The sequence below is a fragment of the Eretmochelys imbricata genome, chromosome 5, assembly GCF_965152235.1.
Source record: "Eretmochelys imbricata isolate rEreImb1 chromosome 5, rEreImb1.hap1, whole genome shotgun sequence".
NCBI classification, from domain to species: domain Eukaryota; kingdom Metazoa; phylum Chordata; order Testudines; family Cheloniidae; genus Eretmochelys; species Eretmochelys imbricata.
The window spans coordinates 81,391,951-81,407,044 of NC_135576.1; the positions used below are offsets into that span (position 1 = coordinate 81,391,951).

Below are 15,094 nucleotides of genomic sequence, written 5' to 3' on the forward strand. Positions count from 1 at the left end.
TTACCTTATTCTTGCTATTTAGATGTACTTGATGTAGAATTTTTCTCTAAAACTAATGCATGTATGCATCTCAGAAATATACATACACGTATATATGTGAAATCCATTTAGGAGCTACCCACTGTGACAAAGACTAAAACTTTGAAGATAAAATATAACAATTATAATGCATAACACAAATGCTGGAAATATTCTGTACCTGTGCATCCAGTTGTTCCCTTTTTGACTGAATATCCTAGCTGACAGTGGCAAATGAAGGATCCCTTGGTGTTCTCACACTCTCCAAACATACAGATGTTGGAATTCAAGTCACATTCATTCACATCTGCAGATATAGTTTAATTATTACTTGAATATTACAGCCATTTAATAGCATTATCTATTTTAGGAAAATATTTTCACCCTTCAGGTGAATTTAATCAAAGTCAGAAATAATCAATAATTCTATTAGTAAAATATTCAAGGTTTACTTGAGATTTGACAGGTAATATTAGTCTTCAACACACTACGTTTCAACCGTTCCTCACTTCATTTCTGCAATTCTCTAAAGAGGTAGAGATGATACTCTTGCACAATTACATTAGCATTTTCAAAATGGATAAAAGAGTTGAATATTTAACTATGAAATTGATTATTTGTTAAAAGAATAATGTAAAATCAATTTAAAAACACTCAGACATGAACATCATACTGTAACCGTGCTATTAAGACTTTCTTCCAGAGAACAATTTATGTAACAAATGTAGCCCTATTTGTACTCTTGAATTATCTGCAAACTGACTTCAGTTTTCACAGGTTTGTTCATCATTTAAAATTTTGATGAATGACATATGTGAGAATGTATTTTAGGCCTCAGAGTGTCACTAGAAAAAATAAAACTAAAATAATAATTGAAACATAAGTAAAATCTAAATGAAAGCATTTACCCCTGATTAAAATGTGGGTTATAACTATGAGGTACAGCAAATCCTCTATATTAGGACAAGCATTAAAATCAGGTAAATGGCAAACAGTCAAATGAGGAAATTCATAAAGATGCCGTGATTCATATTACTAAACAATTCAGTAATGTTAGGGGAGATGGAACTTTCCAAATATATTGCCCAATATTTTTATACCTCTCTTTAAATGAAATGGTAACACTAGGGTATGCCAATGAAGGGAATTACTATGGTGAGAATAAAAAGGCATTGCTGGTGATTTCTCTGTTTTCGTTTTGAAAGAAATAAAATAAGTATAAATTACAATAGGCACAATTTTAAATAGGGGTGGTGGGAGGGAAGTTGGAAATGAACTGGCCCGTAAGATTTCCAGGGATTTTCAGATGTATCCCTGTAGTTCTGATCTGTTGGGACTTCAATGCAGAACTTCTGCATTTTCCAGGGTCTCAGTGGAGGAGTCCCAATCAGAGAGGATTGAAGAGGGGGCCCTAATATGTCTAGGGAACTCTCATGGGTTGGGAGCAGTTGTGGCAAAGGTTTCCTATTTGGTCTTCATGAAGGGTTTCCACATAGATTTAATATCTGGTTAGGTTTCAGTCCCTTTCTTCAGTGACCTGTTTATTGTTTTCCCAAGCAAAGGGAGAAAAGTATACAAAAAGCAGTACTAGCAACTGTCTGGTTAAGGGTTCAGACTAGGGGGTCCTATGGCAGCTGCTAGGAGGGCCCTTTCCAACCCAGAGTGGCTCCATGGGGCCGGCCTGCAGTCTCCAGTTCTGTTTGCCAGAGATTATCCTCTCTCCTGACTCTCCCCACGCCCCCCTCATGGCTGAGCTCTCCTTTATATTCCAGATGAGAGTGTGGGACAATCCTGAGGTGTGGATCAGCTGCATCATCTGATTCCCAGCACCTGTCTGTGTGGCTTCTCTCTGGGGTAGGGTCAGCTGCTCCCTGCCTCCCTCCTGGGTTATTAAAGGAGCAGATCGCCCTGTTATAGAGCTATTGTCACTGATACTTTTCATCTATTTTCCTCTCTCGGAAGGCTAGCATATGTATAAAATGAAGGCTACTAAGACTCTGCATATCAAAACACGCCATCACGATCTTCCTTATTGTTACAATTCAATCAAACTGAATAAATAAATTCACTACAAAACCCCTCATGATTGCTTAGTATAAGTTTCAGTAGTTCAGTTAATGGAATACATAGGCAACCTTAACTCCAGCATCACCTAAATTTTAAGTGCATAACTTTGTACCTTTAAATCTTCACAGGTTTTCTGTATGTAATTTATGAACGTGTGTATTCCCCCCACCCCACCTTCCTATCAAAAAACTGGAAAGAACTGTTAAAACAGAGTTAAATTTGAGAGTATACATCAGTAATTTACGGGTAAAAAAATTAAGGGATGATGTAATTATCCCAAACCAAGCATTACAAACCCAGGAAGTTCAGCGTTAAGGTAACACTTTCAGGAAATTCAAATCTGTTACATTATGGAAATGATGAGTCAAAGCACCCAGACAGCCTTACCTCTGCCCGGTAGTGATACCGTGCAGTAATACTTAGATTATGAGTAAGGCATTTTAGTGTTAATGGACCCAAATTAGATTAATCTCACTTTTAAAGAAAGACTTTTAAAAAAATATTTTCTCTTCAGGGGAAAGCAGTTAAGATTGTTTCTTAAGCAAAACTATAAATTTTTGTTTTCAGCAATTTTTTCTTACACAATTTGATTCTGCTTGTAGTGATTCATCAGGAAATACACACAACAACATAACTGCTAAAATATAACTTGTAGGTACTTACCAATACAGGTTTTCATGTCCATAGAAGCCATGAAGCCATCATAACAAAGACAGCGATATTCTCCTGGAATATTAGTACACTGCCCACCATCGCAGATATCTGGGTTGTTTTCACATTCATCAATATCTGGAATGAAAGTAGATCATTGTACAGCACATACAGATAAGGATCTGCTGAAATAATATGTTTTGTTTTGCTGCAAGATATGATGTAAGAATTTTTTAAAATGAAGTCTCATGAAAATACTATAATGTTGTTTTATCCCCTCGCTTACCTGCACATGTTCTCACATCTGGCATGAGAGCATAGCCATCACTGCAACTACATTCATAGCTGCCCTCTGAGTTAGTGCAGTGGGTGTCACAGCCTCCATTCATGATCACACATTCATCGATATCTGGGAAAATAATATTTGGACTACATTATTTGACAACTCTGTTTTCACAAGGAGAAGTCATCTTTGCTTGCCATTTTATTTAGCAACGGAATTATTTTAAAAAATGAGCTCATTCTGAATTTCTATTCTCACTTTATATCACTGATTTACAGTTTAGTTAGCCCTCCCTCCTTCATGACTCATTTTTATCTATAGAAGCAAGTGACTGTTTTTAGGCATTGTTTTTGTTGATATTTGTTGATTTTCTTGCTCTAATATTCAAAGAAAGTAAAGATGAGAACTTGAAAGGAAACAAGGTACCAGAAGACATTGTAGAAAGAAAATTTGAGAGACTCTAATAAGACCTCTAGGTGAAAGCATTGAACCATACCACAAATTTGTGTCAAAACCCTTCAGTTAGGTAACCTAACAGTACATGCATACTACCAATTATTATAACTAAGTAGTGCTATAAACAAAGGTTAAACTACAGAATCGCAGTTATAAAACACAGAAAGACTCTCCCATCAAAGTATTTACAGTGACAGTGCTGCATTTAAAAAACACTGTATGTACCACATATGATGGGGAAGGGGATAATGGGGCAAATCAGTAACAAAAGCAGTGACATGGGACCCCTTGCTGTTTTTGATCAGTGAATAAAATTGACCACCACCATCTGGACTTCAGCTAAATCTTTTGAGATTTGACTGGATTAGTATCATGAGAATGCTTTTTCCTCACACTGTTGTGCAGAGGTTTTGCAGCATGGCAACACACTCTTCTTTCCTCTATATTTAAATTGAAACAATCTGCTCTTTTCATAACTCTTGGAGTAGAGAGGGTCCCAAGAGTTGCTGCTTTGGATAGTGACAAAAGCTGGCTCTGACTGGTTTTAACAGGAAATTAAATGTAAAGAGAGATGACATAAAAGTATGAAGGTGGAGGCATTCAACACTTGCCAGTGCAGCCTTGTCTATCTGGAGTGGCCTGGTATCCGGAATTACAGGAACACTGATATGTTCCAATCATGTTCACACACTTGCCGTTTCTGCAGAGATTATCACTCAATGAGCATTCATTTATATCTGAAAAAGAAGAATTGCTCAGTTCAATTACTTACCATTCAAAAATGGCTGCTGGAATGCCAGAGCCACTAAGGAAGCATGGACGGAGACTATACTTTAAATTATCCCTGGAAGTAACTACGTAACAAAACAACACTGCAACTGAACAAGTGATATTTCATAGAAGAGGTGAAAAAGCAAAAATGTACTCCACGCACATGGAGAGGAGAGCTACATTTCCTAAAGGAACCAATTTTTGTGCAGTTTACTCTGTGCTTTTATGTATTTTAATTGAAAGTTGACAAGATTCTTTTATGATTTCTGTAAGTCCACTCCTGTGAAGTGCAGAACATTTCCTGCAAGGTGCTCTGTGCCCTCAATTCAGTCAATGGATGCTTAGTGTACTGAGGACTTTTCAGTGTCAAGCCCTGAGGTTTCAATTTGAAGGAATTCAGAAACAAGGAAGGACAGGAATGTGTAGATATTCCTGGAGCCACATCCTTGTCAGTCACAAGGAGCTTTTATACCACAGATACATGCCATCCTCAGGTAACAAACTCACCCACACAATCCTCACGTGATGGTGATAGCTCATGTCCCAAAGGACAGTCACACTGAAAGCTGCCTTCTGTGTTCACACAAGTGCCACCTCTGCAAAGGAGAGGGTTACGTTCACATTCATCTATGTCTGAAAGGAAACATGACAGGCATTTAAGGAACTTAATGAAGGGGGAAAGAAGGGAAAAGCAACTGTCAGCATTAGGAGGTAATTCAGATTCTGAGGCTCACAAAGAGGCTAAAATGAAGTAATTACTGCTCTTCTCCACCTCCTGTAATATGGTAAGCAATTAAATTGTACAGTAATGGCTCTTGAATGAGTTCTACTCTCCTGTTTTGTAAGAAATTACTATGAAGTTCAATCATTCAGAAGGAGATATTCTGAAAGGAACAGAAAGCAGGCAAAGACAATTTCTGTTTGAATGCTCACCAATCAGAGTATTAACCAAACAACATATTTAGGTAAATTCAGTGTACGGATGGAACAGGTTAAAGAATACTTAGGAAAGTTAGATGGATTTAAATTGGCAGGAGCTGGTGAAATTCATCCTATGGTGCTTAAGCAATTTCAGAACTGTTACCAATTATCTTTGAGAACTCCCAGAGGATAGATGAGGGCTAACATAACACCTATCTTGGGCGGGGAAGGAGAGGGACAGAAGAAGAGGGCCAGGGGAATTATAAGCCAGTCAGCCTAATTTGGATACCTATAAAAATACTGGAACAAATTATCAAACAATTTGTGAGCATCTAGAAGATAATAGGGTAATAAGTAATAGACAGCATGGATTTGTCACGAACAAATCATGCCAAACCAACCTAATTTTCTTCTTTGACAGGGTTACTGGCCTAGTGGATGGCGGGGAAGCCGTAGATGCCTATTTTGATTTTAGTAAGGCTTTTGACACAATCCTCCATGACATTCTCATAAGCAAACTCCAGAAATGTGGCCTAGATGAAATTACCATAAGGTGGGTGCATAGGTGGTTGAAAGACTGTACTCAAAGAGTATTTATCAATGGTTTGCTCTCAAACTGGGAGGATGTATCTAGTGAGGTACCACAAGAGACAGTCCTTGGTCCACTAGTATTCAATATTTTAATTAATGACTTGGATAATGGAGGGGAGAGTATGCTTATAAGTCTGCAGATGACATCAAACTGGGAGGGGTTGCAAGCACACTGGAGGACAGGATTAGAATTCAAACAACCTTGACAAATTAGAGAATTGGTCTGAAATCAGCAAGATGAAATTCAATAAAGACAAGGACAAAGTACTTCACTTAGGAAATAAAAATCAATTGCGAAAAAGGCTAATATAATTCTCAGGAAAATTAAAAGCAGTGTTGTAAGTAAGACATGGGAGGTAATTGTTCCACTCCAGTAGGCACTGGTGAGGCCTCAGCTCGAGTACTGTGTCCAGTTGTAGGCACCACCCTTTGGGAAAGGTGTGGACAATTGGACAGAGTCAAGAGAAGAGCAACAAAACTAATAACGTTTAGAAAACCTGACCTGAGGAAAGATTTAAAAAACTGGGCACGTTTAGTCTTGAGAAAAGAAGACCGAGGGAGGACCTGATAACAGTCTTCAAATATGTTAAAGGCTGTTATAAAGAGGATGGTGATCAGTAGTTTCCTATGTCCACTGAAGGTAAGCCAAGAAATAACAGTCTTAATCTGCTGCAAGGGAGATTTAGGTTAGATATTAGGACAAACTTTCTAACTATATGGATAGTTAAGCACTGAAATAGAATTTTAAGGGAGATTGTGGAACCCCATCATTGGAGATTTTAAGAACAGTTTAAACAAACACCTGCCAGGGATGGTCTAGTGGTACTTGTTCCTCCCTCAGTTTGGGGTACTGGACTAGATGACCTCATGAAGGCACTTCCAGATTTATATTTCTATGATTCCTTAATATGTGCATGTGCAAAAATGTGTGCAGGGAATTGTATACCTAATTCATGTAGACAATTACCATAACTGCATGCACAATACAGGTATTTGTACCGTTAACTGCACATCTGTGCATGGTCAGACCTGATTTATACATGCAGTCACAGTAACTATGGATACTAATTAAGTGTGCATTAGTGCACATAGTTTAAAATATCAGGCTCCAAAATAGTAAATGGAAGGACTGCAATACATTCTGACAACGCTTACCCATGCAATTCTTCATCATCATAAATCCACTCTCATAGCCCTCGAAGCATTCACATTCAAAGCTGCCTGGAGTGTTGACACAGGTACCACTTCCACAGAGGTCCGGGGAGATACGACACTCATCAATGTCTATTTTACATTAAATGAAGAGAAAAAAATCAAACAGTTTAAAGTGAATCCTGCTTTACATGCAAATGGAGAAGTGACTCATGCCAGTGAAATCTGAAGTGTACACGTGGCCATTCAAATATTTCATTTAATATTTTAAAAGAATGATTCAGTGATATATTGAGTCCTTGAAGATTTGGAACAAGGTGACTTCAGAAATCTAAGTTAGATCTGAAACCTTGTGACAAGTGGGTTTCCATCAGGTATCATTTTCGGATCATATTTTTGATGGCCTGATATTTATGCAATAGGCACCATACCAAGAATTGCAAAGTTATAGAAAAGCTCTAATTATCATCACCCCTCTTGGAATTGTCATTATTATGGAGGTGTTAGTTGACTCTATAGCTAAAGAGGCATTGAGATTTACACAGGGCTTTGGAGCCGAGCCCGGAGCTGGAGCGCGGAGCTGCTCCAGAGCAGTGGAGCTGCAGGTTTTTGCCTGGAGATGGAGCAGAGCCGGAGCACAGCTCCAAAGCCCTCGATTTACAGTAATATGGGGATTACTTTCATATATTATGTAAGCAAAATCAGGAATATCTAAACTCACAGTACTTACTTCTAGATAGAAAGTTAATTTTCTAGAAAGTTGTAAGTATATTGGTTCACTTCTTTAGAAGTTAGGAAGTTAAAATGACTCCTTTCACATTTAGATTTGCAGTTTAATGTCTCTTTTGGATTGCTGTACTTTATTAGTCATGTCTAAATATGCAGCTTGGTCCAGTGAACCACAGCACATTTGTCGAAAACGAAGGTGGAAGCATTAATGGATTGGAAGGGCTCCATTTAAGGAGCCAGGGAAGCAAGGTGGGCAGCTGAGGAGTTGGTCTGAAGAGGGTATACAACAGGGTGAGGGATGCAGGGTACCAGGATGTGCAGGACTGGGGAGCACAGCTGAGCAACATGCTCCTCACTGACTCCTCAGCCCAATGGCCAGACTGCTTGCCTTTCTCATTAGCCAATTGCCTCACCCGATTCTCCAATCCTTCTACCCAGACTGGCTCCCTGGTTCGTGCTTTCCACTATACCCTCAGTCCTTGGTCCCATTAATTATTTTAATATACAGAAGTCTCTTTTTTAAATGATTTTTAAATACTGTAAAAATGTGTAAAACAATGGAAAATTATAAAAAGTTTACAAGTGGAATAGAAATCAGAAAACAGGGTTATAGATAGATGAAAACATTGAACTGATTACTGGAAGAGCCCCAGAGAAGTGTGGAGGATTGGGAAGCAGAGAACTGGTGTAGATCTCCATGAGGTCCAAGGAAGATGGGGTGAAGAAGACGGGAATAGAGCATATGGGACACAATGGGGGCTGTGGGCATCAGGTATGGAAGTGGTCAGGGAACTGTAGAGAGGAGGTATCTGGATAGGTGGTTCAGAGAACTAGGAATGCACAAATTCAAGTGTTTATAGAGGAGTTGCAGGAGGCAGACACACACATGGAGCTGGGGAGGCAGGGATGAGGAGGGACATGGGGAGACAGAGAGAAGAGGGAATCTTTGAACACTTCACACATTTTTTACACTTCCACCATGGATAAAATCCTCTCCCTTTTTCCTCCATTTCATTCCCTCTCGCTCCCCTTTGTGTAACACAACAGTAATTCATATACCACATGCAGAAGTCTGCAGGACAGAAATTCACTGCAGTGGGCCTCTCATGTCATTGCACGGTTGGCCTCCTGCAGATTTTGCCCACTAATCCCATTTTGTTAGTAATTTAAAACACAAACACACATTAAAAGATCATTAAGTCTAGAGCTGGTCAGAAAGAAAATGTTCATCTGAAAAAAATGTCGATGAAAAAGTGGGAAAAAAAAAACTTGTGAAAAAATGTTCTCTGACCTCTCATTAACTTAAAAATACAATCACTAGAAAACCAAGGAAAACACCAGGAAAGGGAACGTTAACATCCACACCAACCTCACGTGCCTTACTACACACACATCAAACAACCCAAACACACACACACAGAGATTCCTGAGCTCCAGAATAAAACCGCTTTCATTTCCAATCCCTCACAATGCACACATCCAGGTCCTCAATCACACAAGCTTACTAGCTTAACTCTGACTTCAGATTTTTTTAAGTACCAATAATACATATTACATGTCTGTCAGTATCATGCCTGATGTCATATGTGAGCATGATTGTAAGGAACTGGACATAAGCATTTTGAGTGGTTGCATTTTGCAAATGAAAGTGAGTTTGTGGTGGAAGTAAGGAGTCTCTGAGTCCACCTGGTATTACGATGACTAGGTGGTAAGGGATGTTAATATTGCCTTAACTGGTGATTTTCTTGAATTTTAGTGATTTCATTTCAAGGAGTTTGACTCAAGCAACTTTAACAGTAATTTAACAAAGTTTTGGTGTATGAGAATAAATCAGAAGACACAATTATTAGAGAATCCCTCACTGAAAGAGAAGCTCAAGAGGTTCACACTAACAGCCGAATTTTGCCTTTCTTACTAGGGGAAAACTCCCAAGAACTGCAAGGTCTGGATAGTGAGCAAAATGGATGCAGCTTCCTTTAAACACCGGGGAAAATGTAAGACTTACCTGTACAGTTTCTTTCCTCCATATCTAAAGCAAACCCGCTGTTACATCTACACTTGAAACTTCCAATTGTGTTCCTGCATTTGCCATTCATGCACATACCAGGGAACACTTTACATTCATTAATATCTATGAAAAAAAAAATAAAACAGAACATTTAAATGATTAACAAGGAAACTGTGTCAAGAGTGGTAATTTCCCATTCATTTCTACATAGTGTATACTGAACACCATTTTGTTATCTCACAAAATAAACCTGGCAGTGCGTAAGACATTGTCGCTTCATTCCTGCTGCTGAAAGTCATTCTTTTTTAGAAACTGAACTTCAGCTACCACTGTGAGGTTGTGAATTCAAAACAAAGCAGGAAAGGGAATGAGGAAACCCTGTGCAATAAACTGTGCCTATAAAACACAGCCTGAGAAAGAAGCACTGAGGAGCCATGCCAGCCCAGGTGTAACTTGGTGAGAAAGTTTGCGGCTCCCTGAAACTCTTTCCGAGATTCCCAGAGCAAATGAGGACTTTTTAGCAGCTTTGCAGACTAGTACAGTGGAGTGGCGGGGGTTATAGTCCCATACTTTCACTCCTCGTTGGGGCAAAATAGTCCCTTGCAATGTATGGAGCGAGCAGTCCTCACATTCTCCATAGCACAGGGACTGCAATTGTAACAGACCTTCCACAGGGCTTATAAAAGAGGCTCTTTGTGTACACACAAGAGCCACTCAGGCCCTAAACACATTCTGATGAGCACTACACATTACTTATAGGTACCATTCTACTTGATGAATACCCTTAACTAAGAAGCATCCATTTTATGGAACCAAACTGTAGCCTGGAGACATCAGTATGTGCAGAGGAAAGTGCTGGTACAAGTACAAGAGAAAACAATAGGCACAGAAAAGCAGAGCTAAATCCTGGACAAAATACTAGTGCTTAATCCTTGTTCAGGCTAACTTCCACTGAATTTAATAGTTTTACCTGAGTAAGGACAGTAACAATTAAATATCAGAACTGATGAATGGTTATGCATAATGACAAAATGTTAAAGTTCCTCCAAACAATATGTTTTTTTTCATGACAAAGGCTTTGCTTGTTCAAAAATATTTCAGAATGATCTCACCATAAAAATGAAATCAGGATAGAAAAGGTGAGAATATCCTTATTACTTCAAGTCTTTAATTTTATGTGGGAGGGAGAAACTAGTGTTTCTGTCCTCTTTTACCTCTCACCTCCATCCCCCCTAACCCCACTTCTGGCCACACATATACCTTCCAAGAATGTAACAATCCACAGTTCTCCCTCCCCAACCCAGGCCTCACTTGGGCATCAATAAATATCTCATCTCCAGCTCCTTAGGCAGTTTCCAACCCTCTCAGTCTGAGAATGAAGCAAGAGCCACTTAGGCAGCATGCAGAGGGGAAGGGCAGTGGCCTTCTCCTTCCTTTCTCTATCACTGCTGGTACTGTCTTCACTATCTTCTCTAACCAAAATATTCAGCTTCAGTATCATCTCAGCCACTTTTTTCCTTCTCATCCAAAATGGATGCTGTTGCTCAATCCTGCAGGTTTTTCCTCTACATCATCATCTCCAAAACATATCCATCCCTCTCCACTCACATGCTCAAGAACCGTGACTACGTCCTAATCTCTTGCCTTGACTTGGCTTCCCAGACTCTCATCTTACCCCCATTCCAGTATATCCAGAATGCTGCCACAAAACACATTCCCCATATGGAGGGGAAGGAGATGACTATCTGAACTAATATTTGTTATGTTTTAATTTTAATGCTATATAATTGATAACATCTCTAATCATACAAACCTTGGTGTTTTCCCTTTAAGGATTGACAGATACAAATAACACCCATTTTCAACTCCAGTAAGCTATGTGCAGCGAAGTATGGATTTTACCTTTATAAAATGGCCTGCCAGTTAGAACATCTCCCCTGTTGGAAAAGCCAGGTCCCCTAGGGCATAAAGCTTCATATTCTTTGGTGCCAGACTTAGGACATTCCTCACAGTCTGAGCCCCAAGCAGAACCAACAGCACAGCAGCAGGCATCCATACGAAACTTGCCCGGTACAGACTGAATGCACTCATCTTCATCCCACTTCAGGTAGCATTGCTCCATGCGGATATCTGCACATTTCATACAACAAAGGCAATTATACCATGTTACAGAGTAACCTTGCTAAATTTATTGAATTTTCTATAAACAGTTATTTTTGAATTATGCATGCATGATGTTCAGCCTTTTATAGCTCTAGGGAGAGAGAGTACAAGATCAGATCTGTGCTTGAGACACCAACATGCGTGCTTGCTATTCCATCATACGAACTACACAGATGCATATGTATTATTGTTAATGTTACATTATTGATGGATTTCTAGATTTGTATTGTTTCACACTGAGTAAAAGTATCTCCAGAGAGGTGCAGATCACAAGTTTCAATGCAAATGTTAGCAAAAAGAAAAGGAGTACTTGTGGCACCTTAGAGACTAACCAATTTATTTGAGCATGAGCTTTCGTGAGCTACAGCTCACTTCATAGAGACTGGGAGTGGCTAAGTTATTATGCAAGGTAGCCTATTTCCCCTTGTTTTTTCCTACCCCCTCCCCCCCCCGACGTTCTGGTTAAACTTGGATTTAAGCTTGGAGAGTGGTCAGTTTGGATGAGCTATTGCCAGCAGGAGAGTGAGTTTGTGTGTGTGTGTCTCCCCGGGAAAAAGGGGGGGGTGAGAAAACCTGGATTTGTGCTGGAAATGGCCCACCTTGATTACCATGCACATTGTAGGGAGAGTGGTCACTTTGGATGAGCTATTACCAGCAGGAGAGTGAGTTTGTGTGTGTGGTTTTTGGAGGGAGGTGAGGGGGTGAGAGAACCTGGATTTGTGCAGGAAATGGCCCACCTTGATTATCATACACATTGTGAAGAGAGTTGTCACTTTGGATGGGCTATTACCAGCAGGAGAGAGAGTTTGGGGGGAGGGGGGGCGGAGGGTGAGAAAACCTGGATTTGTGCTGGAAATGGCCCAACTTGATGATCACTTTAGATAAGCTATTACCAGCAGGACAGTGGGGTGGGAGGAGGTATTGTTTCATGATCTCTGTGTGTATATAATGTCTGCTGCAGTTTCCACGGTATGCATCCGATGAAGTGAGTTGTAGCTCACGAAAGCTCATGCTCTAATAAATTGGTTAGTCTCTAAGGTGCCACAAGTACTCCTTTTCTTTTTGCGAATACAGACTAACACGGCTGTTACTCTGAAAATGCAAATGTTATGACCTTTGCATTATTACAACATCAAGATACAATGTTGCCATGATATGAATGTGCTCCGTTGATTGTTTGTGTGTATTTGGTAGGAAGCAGAAGTATATTTATTCACGGTTCAAAGATACTCTAATTTATAAAAATGGTATGGCATATATAGTAAAAATCAGCTATTCTTTAAAATTGGTGATATTGGATTAATACCATGAAGAATTCAGAAGATTTTAGATACAGGTTTAAGCAAAATTTGGTGCAGGTTCTGCTAGGTTTTGTTGGCCTTGTGTTAATAGCTCAAAGTAGTAACAAAAAAAACCCCAAAACAAAACCCTAGAATACTTTAATGGAAGTTCACATTTAGGGTCACATTTAGGGACAAATTTTCTAATGTGTATCCAAATGGGTGGATCTACCAAAAAGGTACATACACCAATTGGACCTACAAAATCTACATCTGCATACCATACTATCTAGAGAAGCATTACATCTCTAATTTACATATGTAGTTGTGTGTGTGTGTGTGTGTGTGTGCGTATTTTAAGGCAGAAAGTGCATGTGTACGTTTTTCCAAGCTTACCTGTTTCACCCATTAAAAATAAGCTGCACAGTGTTATACACACCAAACATGCCAAAAATCTCCCAGTAAAGCATGTCAGAATGTCTCCCTCTTTTCACAAATTTCTTATGCATTTTTTCATCATGCCAAGAAATAACTCAAATTTTTTTTAAGAAAGTTGTTTAATTTAAAGGATTAAATCAATATAAAAAACGCATTTTATACTAAGCCGCTAAATGTTCATTTCTAGCCTGGAGGGGAACTTTTAAGTCCAAGTCATGAATACCTGACAAATAGTGTTCGTAATAGAAATGTTGAAAACACGCTACTGTAAGCCTCTATGATATTGTTCAGAAGTTTACTGAAAGATTCGTCATCACCAAGACATCCACATATACGTACTGATTCCAAGCATACTAGAAATACCCATTTCCTAGAGGTATCTGGCTAGCTGTATAAGCCCAAAGGGCACGGCAGGGGGCTTATCAAATCTCTGCATTGAGTTATAGAAGTTTCAAGAAAATACATAACAGCATATTCCAAAGTTTGTTATTAACCTACATCTTTATTTTTTTCAACAGAGCAAAAAAGGTCTGGTTGACTCTTCTGAACTCTTAATCCTGCATTTAATTTTATTGATTTCCCTTTCCAGTTCGGATTCCTCCCAGATTTACTTTTCTAAACATCCAGATTGAAACCTGATGGACAAATCTGTGACAATGCTCTGTTAGCATTCCAGAACTCTGCCAGTACCAGTGTATGATTTAGCAACTGCAGAATAGTGTAAGTACTAAGGGCCTGCTCCTATGCCCATTCAGGCCAATAGAACTTTTGTCACTGACTTCAGTTAATGGAAAGATACTCATTTACATCAATGGGAATTAGGTTAGACCTTAAGAAACCGTGTATTCTACAGAAAAGGGGGACAGTTTCAGTGTGCAAGGCAAAACATGAAGACAAATGCACTGTGTAAGTAACACAACTCAGACTAGGATACAAAGAGCACTGTTGATATGGAGAGAAAACCAATCTACAGCTCCAAAACAAAATATGTTGTATGAATCGGTCATATGACAGACTAGACCAGGAATTAGGTTTTAATAAGCATTGTCTGGCTTTTTTAATGCTCAACAGGGGAAATGAAGGACTGATGAGAGAAGATGGAAGAGCTAAAAATGACACAGATGAGTTATAGATATATTTTTCCATGCAAATCCTTCAAAATAATATAAATTTCCTGTGTAAATTTCCTGTATATGCATCTTGATTTAAAACAATTTACAGCACAAATGTAAGAACTGGAAATGTAATCCTCATGGTTTCCATGCCCCCTCAAGATGTATAATTATTTTCTGCTCATGCAACCGAGCGACCACATTGCTAATACATACTTGCTTTCATTAAAACCACTGGTTTCAGAGTAACAGCCGTGTTAGTCTGTATTCGCAAAAAGAAAAGGAGTACTTGTGGCACCTTAGAGACTAACCAATTTATTTGAGCATAAGCTTTCATGAGCTTTTCGTGTAGCTCACGAAAGCTTATGCTCAAATAAATTGATTAGTCTCTAAGGTGCCACAAGTACTTCTTTTCTTTTTATTAAAACCACTGTAGTACATTAAGCAGTTTGCA

The 15,094-nt window shown here is 39.0% G+C and overlaps 1 protein-coding gene across 1 annotated transcript in view; it reads right to left on the reverse strand.

The window, feature by feature from the left end:
* FBN2 (fibrillin 2) overlaps nucleotides 1-15,094 on the reverse strand; it is a 251,187-nt gene that overhangs the window by 83,786 nt on the left and 152,307 nt on the right. Inside the window, exons 24-31 of the mRNA XM_077816364.1 lie at nucleotides 11,550-11,777; nucleotides 9,645-9,770; nucleotides 6,914-7,042; nucleotides 4,754-4,879; nucleotides 4,087-4,212; nucleotides 3,023-3,145; nucleotides 2,749-2,874; nucleotides 200-325 (exon numbers count right to left, since the gene is read on the reverse strand). Coding sequence (XP_077672490.1) covers nucleotides 200-325; nucleotides 2,749-2,874; nucleotides 3,023-3,145; nucleotides 4,087-4,212; nucleotides 4,754-4,879; nucleotides 6,914-7,042; nucleotides 9,645-9,770; nucleotides 11,550-11,777 — 1,110 coding nt within the window. The remainder of the gene's footprint in view (nucleotides 1-199; nucleotides 326-2,748; nucleotides 2,875-3,022; nucleotides 3,146-4,086; nucleotides 4,213-4,753; nucleotides 4,880-6,913; nucleotides 7,043-9,644; nucleotides 9,771-11,549; nucleotides 11,778-15,094) is intronic.